Here is a 20,890-nt window from a genome sequence, read left to right on the forward strand (position 1 = left end):
TTTTACATCAAGAAAGTTCCTATAAAACTGATTATCCCATCAACATCAACCTCACACAATCAAGGAAAACTTCAAAGCACTCGAGCAAAAAAAATGGTTCCACCATCAATTCTTGCCGTCCCAAAAACCTTTAATGACCTTGAAGGAGATTTTTTATAACAACGAACTTTTTGTTAGGTGGATTCATTATTGGAAAACCCGCAACTTCCAAAAGCCAAACTTATTAATGGGAATTGAATTGCTTTTCATAGACACAAAAGTATTCTTATAAATTTAAATTAATCTAATCCATAATTTTATTGTTAATATTCATACTAACTCTTTCATGATCAAACCATTACAGTTAATAACCATTCAAGCGTTTATCCCGAAACACTTCCTTCCTCGCCGAATCAAGTATTGGTTCATGTTGGTTTAGTATTATTTTTGGTTTATTAACCGGTTTAGGATGATCCTATTGTAAATATAATTTAAGTTGGTTTAACATATATTATGCTTAAAATAACTTAAATTAAATAATAGTAATATTATGCTTAAAATATAATTTTAGAGAGTTTTCAAATATAGTTTACAGAACATTATAGGTGATGAATTTAATTTATTAAATTCGTTCATTACTTAAAACTAAGTTTTTTTAAAACATACTGAGTTATAAATATCAATGATGGATTGGTAAGTATAACACGAAGACAAAAATATAAATATTTGATTTTCAAGATAAGAAATTCAGCTTTTATCCAGTTACTCTATATATAATATCTTAATTTTTAAAAAAAATATACATAATTTATATATATAGATTAATCTTCCAAACTTAAACTATTATATTATATATGAATAATGTTTTTAAATAAAAATAATTTCTGATTAAAATAAATAAATACAAACAAAAAATGGTTATTTTCAAATAATGGATGTAATTTACATTATACTATCATTTAACAAGTATTAGATACGTTTTGATATATCATTATTTTCTATTTCCAGAAAACAATAATGTTAAACATCAATATCATCTAGGTTAAGTATACGAACATCACAATTCAAACATCACATTTTTACATAAACATTATAATACAATATTTTAATCAAAAAATACAATTCAAAAAAAAAAATTCAAAGAATAGTTATATACTTAATATTTGAAAATCAAAGATATTTTGCTAAAATTATACTTACCTGGCCAAGGAGATCAACCATCTTTTTACGGATCGATCGATTGTTGAGCATGTGGTCGATCCGAAAATACTCTGGAGTTTAATTAAATATCTAAAACATTTATTTCAACACTCAACAGATATTTTTGCTAAATATGATAACTAGATAGCCAACAAAATTACAAAAAATTATTTAAATAGTAAAAAATATGTTAATTTAACGTGTTAAAATTTAAAAATAAATTTAAAGTATGGCATGCATTCTTAACATTTATATAAATATATTTCATAACCTAAATATAAATAATTTAACAACTTAAATTAAAAGAAAGTAAAAATCCCGGGCGTAGCCCGGGTTAATCCCTAGTATATTATAATAGTTAAGTCTTTGTTCTCTTTTAAAGGGGTCCACGTCTGCATCTTTGTGGACCCCACCTCTATAATTTTTTTTTGTTATTTATGGTGATTGATTTCTGATTTTCGTTTTTTTATATGTTATAGAATTTCTGTGGAAATGAAACGATAGAGCGAGACATAGATGGTGAAGACAGAGAAAATAGCCAGGGTAGAGAAGAAGAAGAAAGGATCACGATCCACTAATTTCACAGACCTACGACGATAAATTCCATGAAGCATAGAAATTTGTAGTCGAAGATCCATCCAGAGGAGGTCATGTGATAGAGTATTGATATCTCTAACTCCTTTATCAAACCAGAATACAAGATAGAACAATGAATACAAGATAGCTTTGCAGATTCCGATCACAATCACCTTCTCATGGCGAAGATGACTGATCACGACGATCTCATGGCGACCGTGCCGAGACTCATGGCGTCTACGAACAACAACATACAAAGCATAATCTTCATCTTCCTCTGTTCGTCATTCTTATACTCTTCATCTGTCTCGTGAGCTGCTTCAATCCACCGTAACAGCAAAGCTTCTCACTCAACCAGAGTCTTTCTCAACCATCTTTCATTTAGCCACGTCATCCTCCTTGCGTGCCAAGGCCGTGTAAAGATAGATTGATATCTATCAATACTTCCCCCATAAAAACAAGCTTGCCCACAAGCTTGGAAGAAGAAAAAAAACTGCTGGTGCTTATCTTTATACTTGAACATCCAAGACTTGGCCATTTTACTTCTCCTCCTTTGTTGCATCACCTTGCCACTGTGAACATACCAGCCACTCCACAATCTTCCATTCTCACGACTTTGTACAGTGCCCTCTTCTCGTATTGTAACATATATGTAAGCTCTTTGTACATTAGGCTGCTGTATTTCTGGCCAAGCACCTACTTTACTGAGCAGCTGTCTATACTTAAACATACATATACGATCACTCTCGTGATGCATTAATAACGTGTATGAAACTCTGGTATAGAACAGCTCTTGTATCCTCAGCTCAGATTCCTTCTTTTCTTCTATATCAAAGCTCCAATTCCACACAGCCAGTATGCATAAGCAGATAAGTATGCTCTCATATACTCTCTCCCTTGAAATCAAGCTTGACCTCAAGCTTGAGATTAGCATAATGATGGAATTACCCGCACGACAATACCCATGTTGCTGCAACTCCAAACTCCACCACTGCCAATGAACGTCATTGACTCCAAGTGTCAATGAATCTGCTTCACACGTATGGGAAACTGTTGCACACTCCAAGGTCTTGTATCTCCATCGATGCCATATAGAAGAGTGGTCTTGCCTCATGTATCTTCTCAAGCCTTGATGTAGTCTCCATCTCAACTGATACTCCAAAAATCCCCTCGAACCAGGAACTGTGCCAAACTGATTCCATATCTGACCCTGTATCCTATTCAAGCCAGTACCAAACGCTATGAACTTCTGCCCATACAGCAACTCTGTTCTTCCGCATACAGCTTGTTCCAACGCCAACTTCAAAATAGAAGCTTGATTTAACTGCTTAGACCTCCATTTATGCTTCAAGTGGAACTCTCCATCAACTCGATCAACTTCCCGAAAACTCAGATACACACTGAACAACAGCTTCGCAAAACTTATGCTAAAACCGGTCAGAACACTGCACCCCTCTTCAATACGGTCCAACATAACATCAAAAGCTGTACCATCTGTTAACTCTCCAGTAATGTTATGTAGAAACAACCTCTTTCTACGAAGTATATAATTCTTAGGCGACCTCCATTGCTTCTTCTTACTGGTTACATCCACAGGAAATACAGAATCTGAAAATGGCTTGAAGTGCACCAATCTCCTAAGCATGAGTCTCTTAACGTTCCTGCTTTTGAACTTGTACCTCCAACCTTTAGGGTACTTGTCTTTCTTCATCCTACACGTCATTCTTCTGAACACTGGACGTTGAGCCAACGTCTGGTTCACACCATGATATTTTAAGATCGATGAATGTGTCTCCTGCACCAAACCGGTCTCAAGAACAACGTCAATGCTAGGATAGTCAGGCCTATTCACAGAGAAATAATACTCAGTTTGCTGTTCTTGAACACCATTTGTGTCCAAGTGTGAAACTGTGATGCTAGATTGTGATGCTGTTTTTTCCACCATTGTTGCCTTTGCCTTCAGAAAAACGTCAGTGCTCACCGTTGAGTCCGTGTGTTGATATGCTTCTACTGCAAGATAACATGGAACATGACCAGTTTCACAGTGCAAATCCAACTCTTGATCTGTCGCAGCCAGTGATGCCTTCTGAAGCAATATATTTGTTTCTTGAACAGTCGCATGATTCAATTCTTTCTGCTGCACCCCTGCAACAATGTCGCATGAATCAGTCTGCTTCACCATTACTGTTTCAGGAACAATCTGGCAACCCAAATCTTGCTGATGTACTTCTGTGACAGAGGATAAAGAAACTGCTTCCACCGCTGTGCTATGCTTCTCTACTTCTGTCTCATGAACACCTTCACTGAGAAAAGTGGATTCATCCTTCACATCTACTGCAGAACAACTCATGGCAGGATCAAATTGAGCTAACAATTGTTGTTTAAAGTCAGCCCAATTCTTGATTTTTTTCCTGCGAAGCATTCCAGCAAGCCAACTACGCACAGTTCCACTTAAATTCAGAGATATCATGCCCAATTTATAGTCATCGTTTTGATGGCTATAATACATATCAGCTTGCACAATCCAACTCTCTGGATTTACTCCATCAAACACAGGCAGCTCAACATGATGACCATTGTAGCTTCTATGAGATTCAGCATTCAATATCATCTTCTTCGGATCATCATCAGCACCAAACTTCAGCAACAACATTTCTTTCATATGTTTCCAGTTTCTAATAGGCGTCAATGAATCAATACCAATGATGTACCTCTCAGCTTCATCCACAATGAATCCATAAGCCATGTGTAACTTCTCGAAGTCAGTGAGTCCCTTCCGAGCAAAGTAATGCTCCATCCACGATATCCACTGCCTCAAGTCGACATCCGGAAACACTGGAACCGTAACGATTCCCATGACTGCGCTTGAATCCTCTCCGATCGTTGCGATCTGCTTCTCCACAGAATCCAATCGCTCTGCCGTCGCCTTATTGTTTCGCGTCACCAACGGATCTCTCTGCATCGTCTTGTTCGCATCATCTCTGGAAACTCCGCGATTTTCGTAACTTCCGTAACCTTCGCAACCTCTGTAACTTCCGTCAAACTCAGTAGCGCCTCCAACGAATCCAGCAACTGATTTCGCCTCTCTCGATTCTCTCGCCGCCGATTCACCGAACTTCCTCATCTCAGCGTTTGATTCGAACCAGTTTCACCGCACCAATGATAGAGTATTGATATCTCTAACTCCTTTATCAAACCAGAATACAAGATAGAACAATGAATACAAGATAGCTTTGCAGATTCCGATCACAATCACCTTCTCATGACTGCCACTTGCATCTTGCATGTGTCTGAATACACTTGCCGTATCCAATTTTATTTAAACATCCTTTTGTAAGTGAGTTTACCAAAAAGCATTAGGATGATGTTCTTTTTATACAGAATATTTACCTCAATTTGGTTTCATCCCCTCTCAACTAGCTTAACGTTGTCCTTAGCTATAGAGGAGGAAACCAATCTACCCCCTAAAATATAATGCCAAGAAAAATACATAAAACAGAGCTTTTGTCTCTTTGGTAATAAACCCCCACAAAGCTTACTTGCCTAAATCGTCACTATCAACTATAAGAAGCTATTGTTTTCTTCTGCCTTCTTACTCAAATCTTGCTTCAAGTTTCTTCTGCCTTCTTACTCAAATCTTGCTTCAAGTTTCGTCTCTTTGCAGTTTTGAGGAAAGTTGTGGAGACCAAAAACTCCAGAAGGAAGACATATATAATCATGAAGATGTGAAACACAAGTGATGGCAGCAGAGAAGTCAGGGAACCATTGGTGGACAAGGATATGGCGGAATCAAAGCCGAAGCAGCCGTGGATGGTTAATCTTAGCACCTTTGTTGCAGTTTGTGGTTCTTTAGCTTTTGGTTCTTGTGTAAGTGAATTTACATATCCATGGAAACTCAATAGCTTTGTTAGGCCATTGATTTTTTTTTTTTTTGGATTGAAATGTGTTTTGATGCAGCCGGGATACTCCTCACCTGCTCAGGCTGCAATTAGGAATGATCTTTTTCTGACTATAGCTGAGGTTATACATAATTCTTTTTAACTGAATCATCTATTGTCATTGAAGTTTTGCTTAGCCATCACCTCAAAATTTGCAGTTTTCACTCTTTGGTTCTTTACTGACTTTTGGTGCAATGATTGGTGCTATCACAAGTGGGCCTATACCTGATTTAGTTGGAAGAAAAGGTGTCAGGGAAAAAAATTGAAAGTTTCCATCAGAGTTGGCTTTGTGATAGTATATATGCCTATACTACTTGTGGATTTGTTGTATCCAGGCGATGAGAGTTTCTTCTGCTTTTTGTGTCGTCGGTTGGCTAGCAATCTTCTTTGCTAAGGCCTGACTCAAGATTCTAAACCAAAATGTATATGCTGGTATTCAATTTTTGCATAATGTATCTCTCTCTTTGTGTTAAATGGTGTCCTTATCAAAGGGAGTAGTGGCTCTGGATCTCGGAAGACTGGCAACGGGTTATGGAATGGGAGCATTCTCCTATGTGGTGAGCCCATCGAGGTAGTGGTTCTGTGGCATGCTTAAAACTTTTGGTCAAGTTTTTAGATGTTCCTAATTTGTAGTGTTGTCCTGTTTCAGTTGCTATCCATCTTAAATCAAGCTTGATTCTTATTTTGTTAATTACAGGCAGGTGCCAAAGCTTATATTTTTGCTGGTGGTGCAACTGCGGAGCACCTTGCTGCTGATATTGGAGATCTTGTGTTAATCAACTGTTTACTTAAACTGGACGTGATCCTAATCAGAAAGACGAGGAACTCTCGTAACAATTAGCTTTTTAATGATGAACACATACCCTCATATGGCTGTGATTTTCAGGAAGGCAATAGGCCATTAGAAGTTGCAGCTCTAAGAGAGAACAAAAAGATTGTGGAGACTCCTCCCATTGACAACAAAGTCTGAAACTGTTTCAGACTGGACATTTGTTGGAGTTCTACCTCACATAGAATCAAAAAAAGAACAGGAGGAAAACTCAATCAAGTCAAAATCCTTAGAGGCTGTGATTAAGAAAGACCTTCCTGAGGTACTTCATACTTTGAAGCTTGATCAAAATCCATCTCTCTTGCATGAAATTTTCTAAAGCACACTGTTATATATTTCCACAAAGCAAAATCAAAGGACATAGCAAGGTCGCTGTCACCTTCATTCGCCCCAGAGATCCTTGTGTGCAGTGTGGATGCTGCTTGGAACTCCAGCTCGAAACGTTGTGGGGTAAAAATCATAGGACAACTTAAAGCAGAATAAAAATGAAAATAAAATATTAACTAACTGTTACAATTTAGTTCTTTTGTAAAAATTATATATATTCATGAGACTTCATAATATTATCGTTATATTAATTTATGTAATTTGGAATAAGACACTTAAGTTTATTTATTTTTATTTCATTCTAAACACAATATATTTTAAGTTATACATAATATTAATAAAATAAATTTACATATCTAAGATAACAACCACCTAAATGCAAATAAGAAATTAATCAAATAAATACTTAAAATATAATTTTAAAAATAGTTTCAAATATAATTTCGATTTTCAAAAATAAATTTTGAAAAAAAGTTCAAATTGTTTTTTAAAAAAGTTCGAACTTGAAAAATATTTTTTTTTTTTACTTTTTATTTATTTAAATAATTATTTATTATGTATATAGAGAACAAGAGTATAAAAGTTTTTTGCCACTTAATGAAAAATATATTTTTGAAAATGTTCATTTAGTGGTAGTAAAATGAAAAATTGTAACATGAAAATGATAAACATGAAATTTCTCCATCAATTATTATAGTATATTTACTTTAGAAATATTTATATCAACACGGGAAAATCATCTAATAACTATATAAATAATAAAACATTCAATGGAGTTTTACACTATATAATTCAACCAAACGGTTTATTTATAAGTTTTAAATCAATTGGGCAAAGTTTGACCATTACACATAATTATATCACTAATGTACTAAAAAGATTATCATAGCAGTAACCAGTGACTGCAATGAGTGGAGATTTTTTCAACCGAATCAAGTGAATAGATAATGAACTTTTGTGTGTTATGTCATGGCTTGAACGATAACTGGTGAGATATTGATAGAATCCGATTCCAACGATGAATCTGGTGATCGCATTATTGTCTTTGTTAAAATAATAGTTTCAATAATTGAAGAAGCAAAGACGTTTTCCAAAAAGTTTTAGTGTTAGACAAAAGTAAAAGTGTGATACTTAACTAAATAGTTAACATTTTAATTATGATACATGTGATATCATCATAACCTTAACTGTTTTCTTAAGGCCTCCTTCCTAGACTAATTAATTGGCGGAGTCACAGGTTAACATCATCGTATGTCAATTTAAGTTCTGCTTGAAAAATAGTAATTTAAATCTTTACTAATATGCATGTATTATCTTTGGTTTCTAATTAGGTAAAGAGAAACACTATAGAGCACTATCTAAAAAAAACAAGTTATCAGAATAGACTCTTGACTTTTGTACCAGTTTTCAACTTTGTCCAAAAGATTATGTCATTTTTGAAAAACAGTGTAAAAGAATTCTTAGTAGTGAAGGAAGTTCACATAAAACAAATTAAGTGTATAAATGACTTTATGCTCAACTATATGTATATCATATGATTTTGAGCCATGTACAACATGGTTAAATATGCATATATTCGGTTATCTTGGGATATCTATTCGGGTTTAGATGCTATCCGTTTGGGTTTTGATATTCAATCTTCTTAATTCCATACCATTTGAGTATTTTGCTATTTTGGTTATGATTTTTTTTCAGGCCAGGTTCGGATTTGGATTCGGGTATCGGGTAAAAGTGTCCAGCCTTACAAGGAACAATGAAGTCTTCGTGCAAGGAGCAATGGAGCATCACGTGCTTGAAGTCAGGGCTGGCTTACACCATGGGGCAAGAAGGCATGGGCTCCGGAATCCAAAATTTTTTCCATAAATAATACTAAAAGGAAGTCCACTTTTTTTTTCAAAAAAAAATTAGATATAAGAGCATCTGCATCAGTGAATTCCATGGGGAGTTCACACAGTTTTTTTTTAAAAAAGTATTAAAATAAACAAAAGAAGTGAATTTGTGTTCATGGGGTCACTGCACTGAACCCGGATCATCACTGTAACGCGGGCTTCACGACACGTGCTGACCCACGATTAATCCGATTAATTAATTAATTTTTTTTTAAACAAAAATCAAACAAAAAATAATAAAAAAATACTTTGTGAACCCCTTCCATGGGGTTCACTAATGCTCTAACGCCCTAGAACTTTTAAATTTACTTATAAATATATGCAAAAAAGATATTAAAATTATTTTGCCAAATGGCTCATAGATTCATCGAGCCGCCCCTGCTTGAAGTTGGGTCTGACTCCTCCCAGAAGCATAGGGTAAGCCCATCTCCTCAAGGTTACCAGGACGTAGTCCATGAACCCAGATAACGAGTTTTCCGGGTCCAACTCGGTCAGATCGAAGTGAGCTAAAGGGGTTTGATTCTCAAAAAAGACAATAACCACATCATTGTTCACAAAAACAGCTCTGTCATGAGTGGGTTTGGGTTCAGTGTTTTGATTCTTCGTATTCCTAGCATAGTCTTGTGGTGGTGGTTTGTAAATTCTTTTATGTGGATTCTCATTATTTGATTATTAATGATCAATGTCTTCATGTAAACTCATGAACAAATGTATCAGTGTTTGATTCTTAACTCATGAAATACTAATCTCTTGGAGACAATATCGCTGCCACTCACCTACGTATGTTTGGGACTTTCCTTCTCGATTTTTTCGAATTTTGCTCCTTTTTTTGCCTATATACCCACTGCATTTAAAGTCACTAGTAAGCAGTAACTACGCAAACTTAACCTTTTGAACCATACTCTACGTCAGAATCGCATTAATATCATTTATGGTTAACTAGATTTGTTTTTATAAAACAATAAAACTAAATTGATAAAAGAAATTCCCTTTTTGCAACTTGTAAATTACTGAGTTGAAACTTTTATAAGCGTGTGCGTGTTTATTATTTTAGCATTGATCTAAAAATCCGACATAATAACAAATAAATAAAAATCTTCCAATCCGACATAATAACAAATAAATAAAAATCCAAATCAGCAACCCACATGTAAATCAGAAAATAGTCTTGCACGAACTCTCTGCTTACGCTAGAAGGTCCATAACGGGTGATCTAGTGTCACGTGTATGGCAGAAAAGAGTGTCGGTTCCTTCTTGTCCAGCTTACTCGTTTTATGCTGACAATAACAAATACTTTTGTTTGTACGATTTAAGAAGTTACTATGAAACTGAAAGGAAATAATAAATAAGAAACCCTCATTGTTTCTTTTCTTTATATATTAACATACAATTGAAAATCTCAAGTTTCATGTTGAGGCGATTTTTCTGCAAAGAGCATACTATAGAATAAACAAACTTGCATGCATATAATATAGAACTCCTATTAATTTAGTAGGAATGGGTCATATAACATTATCATAACCTAAGCATTACTTTTAAGAAAATCAACTTTTATCGGCCAAATTCTTCATGAATCATTAAATGAGTTTTATAAGTCTGTCACCCCACATTTTACACCCACAAAGGTTTGTCACCCCCACCTTATCGTTTTATTTAAATTTTCTCCTTTGTTCTCTTTTGTTGTTCATATCTTTTCACAACCTCACGCTTTTACGGTGTGTGGGAATATAAAGATACTGACTTCATCTATATCCTAAACAATTACTGATATATGTTGTAATAATGTTGTGACTCAATAAAACGTTATAAGCTTAATATAACTAGCTATATAAATGATAAAACATTCAACGGAGTTTTACACAGTAAACACAGAAAGAAAAATGTCAATAGTTCAACTAAACTGTTTGTTTTAATTAGACAAACCAATTGAGCGAAGTTTTGACCATTGTAGTACATAATTATATCACTAATGTACTAAAAATGATATAGTAGTAACCAGTGATTGTAATGAGTAGAGCGGAGATATAAAGTTTCAACCGAATCAAGTGATTAGATTATGAGCTTTCTTTTTCATGCCACCTTTTGAGCCTTGAATGATAATTGGCGCGATATTGACAAAATCCGATTCCAATCGTGATGGCATTATTGTATTGTTACATAATAGTTTCAATAATCGAAGAAGAAAGACGTTTTCCAAAAAAAAATTCTTGTTAAGACAACTCAAAAGTAAAAGTGGTGGCCAAAATTGACTTTAACCAGCTCAAAAGACCCAAATAATCACATGCTACTTAATAAAATAATTAAAATTTCTAATTATGAACATGTGATATCATCATAACCTTAATTGTTTTCTTAAAGCCTCCTTTCCTATGCTGATTAATCGGCGGAGTCATAGGTTATCGTGGTATGTCACTAAAGTTCGGCTTTAAAATTATTTTCCTAAATCTTCACTATTATGCAGTATCTCCGGTTTCTAATTAGGTAAAGAGAAACACTGTAGAGCACTATTGTAAAAAAATATAAGAAAAGTTTATAGATAAGTTCTAGGAATCGATTCTCATTTTTTGTAACAGTTTTCAACCTTTTCCAAAAGATTATGGCATTTTCTGAAAATGTAAATGAATTCTTAGCAGTAAAGGAAATTCTCATTAAAGTATTGCCGTCTGTAACTTTAAAATTTTAAATGTATCGTTTCAGAAGATAACCACAAAATTTTTTTTGACTGAAGATAACCCTAATTTGAAGCTTCTAACAACATTAATCTATGATTATCAGGTTAACAGTAATCTTTATTCATACATACCACTAACAAAGATAATTAGACACAAGATATATATGTATACATCCTTGACAAAAAAAAAGATACGAATATATCCTTAGTATAAATAATGAAAATGGTGCATTAATACTCTTATTTCCCTGTTTTTATATGATTATCGGAAGAATACCAAATCAATAATGAATACAGAACGTGGACATAAATAAACTGTTGGGATTGTGAAATCCCGTGTCCAACTCTATATTATCCGATTAGTACGATATTGTCCACTTTGGGCCTAATTGGCAAGCCCGCATGGATTTACTTTTGGTTTCCATCCCAAAAGGCCTCGTACTATTAGAGTTGGACATCTCTTTATATATTAGACAATTCTTGTCTAATTATCCAATGTGGGACTTAGTTTGTTATATCACATTCTCTCCTTCAAACTAAGGATCACATTCATCTCGTGTTCCACAACTGACTTCCAGGATCTTCTGACTTGATTTCTGCCACACACCTCTCATTCCTAACTCATAGGATACCATTCATCTCTCGAAGGGTATTTCGGTCTTCTTGCAGATTTCTCGTCAACTGCTCTGATACCAATTGTTGGGATTGTGAAATCCCGTGTCCAACTCTATATTATCCGATTAGTACGATATTGTCCACTTTGGGCCTAATTGGCAAGCCCGCATGGATTTACTTTTGGTTTCCATCCCAAAAGGCCTCGTACTATTAGAGTTGGACATCTCTTTATATATTAGACAATTCTTGTCTAATTATCCAATGTATACAAAAAATCTATAAACGAAAAATCTCTCTATTTTTGTTTTATACTATTTTAAAAAATCCAAAAATATAATAATGCTAACTAACAGTAACTATACACAGAAGAATCTAACTCAGACGAACAAATACGTTTCATAATAGTCGCCGTAATGTCGAAATGATTACTATTACCGCGTTGTACTATATCACGACTTTTTAACGACAACGCCGCGGAGTTTCTCGTCGAACTCGCTTCCGCAATCACCTCACTCGGACCAACCACCTCAAAGCCCTTCCTCATATGAACATTCCCAACGAGCTGACTCAGCACTCCCGATTCCGACACAGAGCTCTTTCTCTTGTGCTGCTGCTGCTGCTGCATCATCGCTCTCACGATCTCGGTGTGCATGGCGCTCGACAACCTCCTGATCCCTTTCGCTCCACCGATGATAACCGCCGGGTTAATCTTGTTACTGCTGTGTTTAGAGGCCGAGAAGAAGAGGACTGACTCGGGGCTCCGGTTACGAACCCGGGTTAACGGGTCACCGAGGATTAACGATATCTTCGCGTCAACGAGCATCACGTGCTTGAAGCTGCGTCTGAGTCTTCCGAGGAGCATTGGGTAACAGGCCCATCTCCGCAAGGCTACCGGGACGTGGTCCATGAACCCGGACAGCGAGTTCTCCGGGTCCAGCTCGGCCACGTCGAAGCCCACTACGGAGCCGTGAGTCAACTCGTCTGACTCGTTATTATTAGCTCGGTGTGTTTTCTTCCCCCAGATAGGCTCAGACGTGTCCTTCTTCGTTAATTGGTTCTTCGTAAACCGGGTTAGATTAAATCCCCAAACCGAGTCGGTTCCGGTTTGATTCGAGTTCCGGTATAGATTAACTAGTTTCGAGAACGAGCTGTTCTCTTCTTCGATCAATTTATTGAATCTCTGATGAGAGTTGAAGAGCAAAACGACGTCGGATCGGGAAGTGACTCCGGAGCGGTGAAGCAACCGCACGAAGAGGCGGAGATCTCCCTCCGTCGTATCGGAGGGGATGTGAGCGACGATCAGATCGTGCATGCTCTTGGTTCCTCTCAGAAACAAAGTACCCATCCCCTGGAGAGCATAGCGGTTGCGACGGTTGATAATACCTCGAGCTCCTCCGGCGACGTCGCGAGTGAGGAGGAATCGACGGGGAGAAACGGCGGGGAAGCCGGAGGAAGGTTCGAAGGTGGAGAGAGTGAAGAAGAAGAGGGTGAGGAGGAGGAGGAGGATGCAGATGGAGATTGTGGATTGGGCTTTGGAGAGGAGGAGACGGGAAGATCTGGTGCGGAAGAGAGTCGTTGCCGGAGAAGAAGATGAAGGAGAAGGAGAGTCGTCGTTGTTGTGGTCAGGGAAGAAGACGAAGAGGAATCCCATTCCTCTTCCACTGTTCTTCGTCTCTTTCGTTGATAATATCAATCCCATTCCCTCTCTCTCTCTCTCTCTCTCTCTCTCTCTCTCTCTCTCTCTCTCTCTCTTTTCTCTATCACTGCGAGTTTCTCTGGTTACTGGTGAGGAAAGAGCATTCGCTTTCTCTTTTGGCTTTCTTCTCGAATTTGCCTTTTTAACAGTTTTTTTTTAAATTAATCTGTTTATAATTTATTTATCGGTCCCTTTATTTATTGTTATTTGTTGGCAACAAAGAAAACGATGCGCCGGGTCGGGTCCTCGGGGTCAGATACTTGTTTGGAAACAAACAAAAATGTGGGTTGGATAAACAGGATATGTTGATTAATCTGATTTGGAAACCCTGATATTTAATAATTTCATAATAAATTATTATACGGTTAGTAAATGTTACGTAGTTTGTAGATTTTTATGAGCTACTCTATCCGTATCACTTTAAGTGATGTTTAGAAAGAAAAAAATTATTTCAAAATAATTGATGTTCTTGTTATTCTAGGTATAATTTAATAGTATATATTTAAATTTTATGACCAACTACAAAATACTGAATTTTTTTATTAGTTGAAATAGTTTCATTTAATGATATTTTAATATAAACAAAATAAATTATATAGAATTTTGTGTTTTTTAATCCATGTGCAAAAACTTTAAAAACTACTTAAAATGATACAAATGGAGTATGATCAATACAATCACATGTTTATTGGCAGATAAAATAACTCATTTTCATGAATCACGAGACAGACGTCCTTGGTTAATTGTATTGAGCCTAAAAGCATGTAGCATGTTTACGGTAGGTTTTTAAGTTAAGGTTCTTTGCGGAATATAAGAAAGTGTCTCTTAACTTTTAACTAAAAAAATCAAGAATCAGTTCTTAGATATTTAAGAATTGGTTCTTAACTTTTTTAGTTTTAAGTTAAGAAACAGTTTCTTATATTCCGTTAAAAACTTCAATCTAAGAGCGTCTAAGTAAACTTGCTCAAAAAAGAGTTTTTCTTGTGATTTTGTGTTTTCAATAAAATAAATTTGACTACCACGTCATTAAAGGGTGTGCATAATATTCTTAAAAACATAAGTTTGACCGTTCTTACTCAGTGGGAAGACATTGAAAAGTTTAGGCATGTGTGTAAATAATTACCTTCACATTACTATTGAAAGGCATTTTACTAGGACTTTCGAAGCGATTTGTTATCAAAACCATGATTTTCACTTATGGACTTCTAATCTTCAATTAGACAATTATAATGCATTTAGGAACTGAAGGACAAAATAGTTAGCTGAATGCAACTGAATGGGAGTAATGAAACTGATTGAATGGAGTATTAACGAACATCTTTGTGTTAAATGGTGACTAATTTATGGAGCTGAGTGAATTTTTCAAACAGAAAAAAATGTTTCGAAAGAAGCTGATTTGTGTTGCTGAAAACAAATTATGCCAATGCGAGAAAATACAGTACCAATAAATAGTTTTTTTTTGTTTTATAAAAACTAAGGACAGTGTAAAAATTAACTATATAAATCAGGATCTAAAAACAAATTCAAGAACTATCGAATATGGTAAAACGAAGAAACTTATCGATATAATATCAGGAGATTAAAAAAATACAAACAACGTTTTAAATAACAAACAACGAAGAAACCTATCGATATTAATCACGATCTAAACAACAACCCTTACAACGACCTAAATAACAACGAAGCTAAAAACTATATAAATCAGGATCTAATAACAAATTTAAGAACGATCGAATATGGTAAAACGAAGAAACTTTTGGATATAAAATCAGGAGCAAAAAAAATCTAAGATCGTTTTAAATAACAAAGAAGCTAAAACTATATTGGGTGAAAACATATACCTCCTCGTCAATTAACAGCATCTCAATCCCAATAAGCGTCTTCTTCAGAGGGTTCCAAGCCTCCCAGAAATGAATCAAGCGGAAACGCAGCTGGGTTTCGTGGGGACCCGGGGTGACGTCGCGGAAAAGCATGATTTTGTCATCGTGATCGGAGGTAACAGGGGATTTCCATTCGGTTTGAACGCCATAGGGTAAGGAGAGAAGTTCGAGATTTGGTTTCCACGCAAAAGAGATGAACAATATATAAAGGGGCAGGAAAAAAGCAAACCGAAACGAACTCATAAAGGATAAATTGATGGATGGAGATGTCATGGGGTATTGATTGTAGAGAGGTGGATCGAAATTTCTGTAACGATGAAGAACAAAGAGTGAAGACGAAGAGATGGAGGCGCAGAGCTTCGAGGGTTCCGCCTCGCGTGGGTTTGTTTTTTTTTTTAATATACTCAGACCTAGCCCAATAAACCAACCGAAGCCCAGACAATTCAAACCATTTGATTTCGTATCGCGACCCAGAAACCCAAAAAGAAAATAAAAACCGAAATCCTACGTGGATTAATCAAATGTTATGATTGGGTGAATATAATTGCCTACGTGGACAGGCTATAAACTCACTATTTGTTCCTTTTAGTATAGAGTAGATCAGCTATTAAGAATTTTGGATTATAATCCTCCTGAAATGGCAAAATACAAGAAAGGAAAATACAAAAAAATGTCAGATACGTGATTGAAAAAGCACTTGGAAGGGTGTTAGGCCCAGTTCATTAAATCTGCCCCCTTGATTACAGCTAGGATCCGTGATCGGACGGTACAACTATGAGGAGGGGTCGTAATGAGTACACAAACGGGGTTTTCGCCTTCTTCTATTATTATTATTAACTGTATTTTTTTTTAGCAACTTATTATTAACTGTATATAATCAAAAACTAGGCCTGTAAAGCTCTCTGTCGTGATATCATTAATAGGGTAAATCACATACATATATATATGGGATGGTCTCATAAGAGATAGCTTTCATCCCAAGTAACGATATATCCTAGGAGATTCTATATCCTAAGTAATTGGAAACTTAACATTATCGTAAATATATATGATATATCTAATACTCCCCCTCAAGATGGAGAGTGTAGATCTCGAACTCCCATCTTGCACAGTAGATAATTGAACTGACGCCGTCCAAGAGCTTTAGTGAGAAAATCTGCTATCTGATCTTGAGAACTAACATGTCGTGTTGAAATGACTTTATCCTTAACTGCATCTCGGATGATATGACAGTCTGATTCAATATGTTTGGTGCGCTCATGGAACACTGGATTTGTTGCAATATGCAAAGCAGCCTTGTTGTCACAGTACATTGGTATCGACTCTGTTTGTGTAATACCAAACGCTGTAAGAAGCTCTAACAGCCATTGTACCTCAGAGTAGGTGTAAGACATTGCTCGATATTCAGCCTCTGCAGATGATCTCGAAACAGTAGGTTGTTTTTTGTCTTCCAAGAAATTGGTGTGTCACCAAGGAAGATGACGAAACCGGTGAGAGATCTTCTTGTTCGTGGACATCCCGACCAGTCAGCGTCACAATAAATCGCAAGCTTCAGAGATGGTTGTGAATCCAAGAAGAGACCCTGACCTGGACATCCTTTTAAGTAGCGAACCACTCGAACAGCTGCTTCCCAGTGTTTCTTGCGTGGCTTAGCCATAAATTGTGCTAGCAAGTGAACCGCATAACTTAGTTATGGTCGTGTGATAACAAGATACACAAGACGACCAACCAACCTTCGATATTGAGCTGGATTTGTGTGATATTCACCAACCTCTAGTCCAAGCGTGTGATTCTGTTCAACAGGCGTGTCAAACGGTTTTGAACCAGACAAACCACATTCTGAAATAATATCCAGAGCATATTTTCTTTGTGAAAGATAAATGCCACTATTTGCACGAGATACCTCTAATCCCAAAAAATATTTAAGAACACCAAGGTCCTTCATGCGGAAGCACTGACTTAAGTAGGCTTTGAATTTTGCAGTAAAGGCTTCATTGTTGCCTCCAATTACCAGATCGTCCACATAAACCAGAACATAGAGCTTTGTATTCCCGTTGACGTAGGAGAACAGAGAGTAGTCTTTGCGATTCTGGATGAAACCAAATTTAATGAGGGCTTGAGAGAGCTTGGCAAACCAGCACCTTGGTGCTTGCCTAAGACCGTAGAGTGACTTTCGAAGTTTGCAAACAGCATTCTTCTGAGTAGATGAGAACCCTGGTGGTAGTCTCATATATACTTCTTCGTCTAAGTCCCCATGCAAGAATGCATTGTGGACGTCCATCTGATACAAGTTCCAATTTTCTGTGGCAGCCAGTTTGAGTAGAACTCGTACAGTAGTTAATTTAACTACAGGAGCGAATGTTTCATTGAAGTCTTCGCCCTCTTGCTGCTGATTTCCATAAGTGACTAAGCGAGCTTTGAAACGCTCAATGGTGCCGTCGGAGTTATATTTGATCTTGAAAACCCACTTACATCCTAGAGCATGCTTTCCTGGAGGAAGAGTGGTCACATCCCAAGTATGCTGGTCTTCTAGTGCTGTAATTTCAGACCCTACCGCCTCTCTCCAAACTTTTTGAAGCATTGCCTCTTTGAAACTAGTAGGTTCCTTTGATTTAAACACAGCCGCAAGAAAGGCTTTCTGCGAAGGAGAAAAAATATCACAAGATACATAATCAGTTAGTGGATAAAGACACTTACTAGAGGAGCTATGATGTGATGTTGGTGGAGCTCGAGGGGGTTTATCATGTATTGTTGCAGAGTTCGTCACATAGTCTTTTAGTAGAACCGATGGTTTTGATTTTCGATGACCCCGACCAAGCACTTCCTGTGATGTGCTCTGTTCTTCTTGACTATTAGTTTCTGGTTCGGTAGGGTCTACGGGAGGTGTAGGAAATTCGTCTGCGAGTGGGGATGCAGATTCTCCCCCTGTCTCAGCAGAAACTGGAGCTACCTCTTGTGCGCTAGCAACCGGAGCGGATATGTGAGGTGGTATGATCTCGTCAAAGAACACCGGCTGAGGTTGTGGAGTAGGAGCTACAAGCTCAGGATGCAGCTCTGAATATGGAAACACATCTTCATGGAATATGACATCGCGAGATACAAATGTTTGCTCACTCTGAAGGTCAAATACGAGCCAGCCTTTCTTGCCGTACGGGTACCCTAGGAAGATACACCGAGTTCCACGATCTTCAAACTTGTCAGTAGAACGACGAACTTTTCTAGCGTAACACAAACATCCAAACGTCCGAAGATCTTGATATGCTGGAGATCGTTTCGATAATATTTCAAATGGAGACTTGCCTTTCAGTAGAAGAGAAGGCGTCCTGTTGATAAGATGGGTAGCTGTTAAAATACTTTCACCCCAAAAACGAATGGGAAGATTAGCTTCCATTAGCAGTGATCTGGCTATGTTAAGAATATGGCGATGCTTGCGTTCCACGCGTCCGTTTTGTTGTGGAGTTGCCACACACGAAGTTTGATGTACGATCCCTTGTGAATCAAAATACTTCTGGAGACATGTGAACTCTGTTCCATTGTCAGTTCGTATGATTTTCACTTTCTTGTTGAATTGACGATCTACAAGAGCGAAGAAATTTTTCAAGACATTTCCTACTTCAGATTTCTCGAGAAGCAAGAAAGTCCAGAGAGCTCTTGAAAAATCGTCCACAACGGTTAAGAAATATGATGCTCCACATGAAGATTTTTCTCTATAAGGCCCCCATACGTCGCAGTGAATCAATGAAAACAAATCATCTGATTTATTAGAACTCTCTTGAAAGGTTACACGAGTTTGTTTTGCACGATTGCAAGTATCACAAAGCACATCTAAATCACTATTGCTTGAAGAAAATTTTCCTAAATCTGATAGAAAAGACAACACTTTCGACGACGGATGTCCCAAACGTCGATGCCATAAATTTCTGATATCCTTCTTGCTGGTGTGGTTTACTTGAGGAAGAACTGAACCAGTAAGATGATAAACCCCTCCGCGCTCTTCACCCGCACCAATCAAAGTCCTCGAAGCTAGGTCCTGTATCACACAAAACTGTTTAGTAAATATGACAATGCTTGCAATTTCATTAAGCAACTGCGATACAGAGATCAAAGTAACAGAAAGCTGTGGTGCGTAGAGCACGTTATTTAGAATAAGCTTTCCACCAAGATTCAAAGTTCCATGACGTGTTCCCCAAGTTACTCCACCATTAGGCAGAGAGATTGCAACCGCGTTGATCGATTTGAGGTTCGTTAATAGATTGATGTCACCGGTCATATGGTGCGACGCTCCAGAATCTATGATCAAATCATACTTGCTGTGTGTCCCATAAAGAATGAGTTTTTGTTTCTTACCAGAGAGTTTCTCTTGAGTTTGCTTCTGGTTAACAAAGTTTGCTATGGAGATCCATTGACTCTGTGTGAGTTGCGGAATTCCTGTTTCTGAGGTTGCAGGTTCGTTAATGACCGTTTGTGATGGCTGTTGTTGTCGAACTACTTCTGCTTGATTTGCAGATGGTCCGCCGCGACCTCTTCCTCTGCCTCTGTTAGAACCTCTCCCACGTCCACTTGAACCACGACCAGTGGATGTTGTTGGCTCTCCAAACCATTCAGGATATCCTATGATCTTGTAACATTGATGTTTTTCGTGACCCGTTTTCCCACAATGTGAGCATGTCACTGACTGATTCTGTCTTGCAGCTGCAGCCGTAGCAGAGAAACCAACTACTCCACCAGTTTCAGGTTTTTCTTGAGTAACTGCCAGATGTCTCTCCTCTTGCGTGATCAGTGAGTAAACGCTCTCCATGTTATATTCGCCAAGACGACTGAGCAGGTTTGATCTTGCTGTGCCAAATCTACTCTTATCAAGTCCCATAAGGAACTGATGCATGAAGATCTTTTCTTGTGTTTTACGGAATTTTACCATTGATTCGCACCTATCTTGCCCGCAGCAACAGTTGAAAGACCCGTCAAAACCAGACAGATCATCCCATAATACCTTCAGCTTCCCGTAATACACCTCCACCATTTGTCCATCCTGTTTACATGCTGAGATATCAGCTCGTAATTGATGTACCCGAGTATCATCTCCGGTGGAGAATCTTGCTTTCAAGTCTGACCACATCACAGAAACATCTGAGACGAGAGAGATTGAGGTCCGTAGGTTTGGTTCGATGCTGCTGTATATCCATCCGATGATCATGGCGTTTACCATATCCCACCGTTCAGCTTCATCTTCTTCTTTTGGTCTTTTTAGAGTTCCATTGATGAACCCTAGTTTCCTCTTCGTTCTAAGAGA

The 20,890-nt window shown here is 37.2% G+C and overlaps 2 protein-coding genes across 12 annotated transcripts; one reads left to right on the forward strand and one right to left on the reverse strand.

Moving 5' to 3' along the window:
- The first annotated feature begins 5,014 nt into the window (after positions 1-5,014).
- On the forward strand, positions 5,015-12,484 carry LOC103863044 (sugar transporter ERD6-like 7). Of its 9 annotated transcripts, XR_004457703.1 has the most exons (8): positions 5,015-5,088; positions 5,404-5,622; positions 5,713-5,775; positions 5,852-6,264; positions 6,391-6,784; positions 6,869-6,972; positions 8,545-11,726; positions 12,264-12,484. XR_004457703.1 is itself a non-coding variant. In XM_018658702.2 (6 exons), exons 2-5 carry the CDS (start codon positions 5,536-5,538, stop codon positions 6,467-6,469), a joined length of 309 nt encoding a protein of 102 aa, XP_018514218.1. In that variant the 5' UTR covers positions 5,016-5,092; positions 5,404-5,535; the 3' UTR covers positions 6,470-6,784; positions 6,869-7,143. The 9 variants fall into 9 exon arrangements, 3 of the variants coding, with proteins under 3 accessions (XP_018514218.1, XP_018514219.1, XP_018514221.1); XR_004457706.1 differs by lacking the exon at positions 6,869-6,972; XR_001958440.2 differs by lacking the exons at positions 8,545-11,726; positions 12,264-12,484 and having other exon boundaries at positions 5,852-6,115; positions 6,185-6,264; positions 6,869-7,148.
- On the reverse strand, positions 12,304-13,999 carry LOC103863048. Of its 3 annotated transcripts, none has more exons than XM_033290579.1 (2): positions 13,784-13,999; positions 12,304-13,738 (listed from the first exon to the last, which is right to left on the reverse strand). In XM_033290579.1, the coding sequence occupies exon 2, from the start codon at positions 13,721-13,723 to the stop codon at positions 12,371-12,373; it is 1,353 nt and encodes a 450-aa protein (XP_033146470.1). In that variant the 5' UTR covers positions 13,724-13,738; positions 13,784-13,999; the 3' UTR covers positions 12,304-12,370. The 3 variants fall into 3 exon arrangements, with proteins under 3 accessions (XP_033146470.1, XP_033146471.1, XP_009139035.1); XM_033290580.1 differs by having other exon boundaries at positions 12,304-13,733; positions 13,779-13,993; XM_009140787.3 differs by having other exon boundaries at positions 12,304-13,740; positions 13,777-13,884.
- Between the last annotated feature and the right edge of the window lie 6,891 nt (positions 14,000-20,890).

This window comes from Brassica rapa, chromosome A04 (assembly GCF_000309985.2).
Source record: "Brassica rapa cultivar Chiifu-401-42 chromosome A04, CAAS_Brap_v3.01, whole genome shotgun sequence".
Classification (NCBI taxonomy): domain Eukaryota; kingdom Viridiplantae; phylum Streptophyta; class Magnoliopsida; order Brassicales; family Brassicaceae; genus Brassica; species Brassica rapa.

Coding starts and splice junctions, on each gene's coding strand:
- LOC103863048 (XM_033290579.1), bottom strand. CDS start 13,723: ATGGGATTGATATTATCAACGAAAGAGACGAAGAACAGTGGAAGAGGA.
- LOC103863044 (XM_018658702.2), top strand. CDS start 5,536: ATGGCGGAATCAAAGCCGAAGCAGCCGTGGATGGTTAATCTTAGCACC. Junction 5,776..6,184: donor TTTTTCTGACTATAGCTGAG/GTTATACATAAT, acceptor TCCTTATCAAAG/GGAGTAGTGGCTCTGGATCT. Junction 6,265..6,390: donor TATGTGGTGAGCCCATCGAG/GTAGTGGTTCTG, acceptor TGTTAATTACAG/GCAGGTGCCAAAGCTTATAT.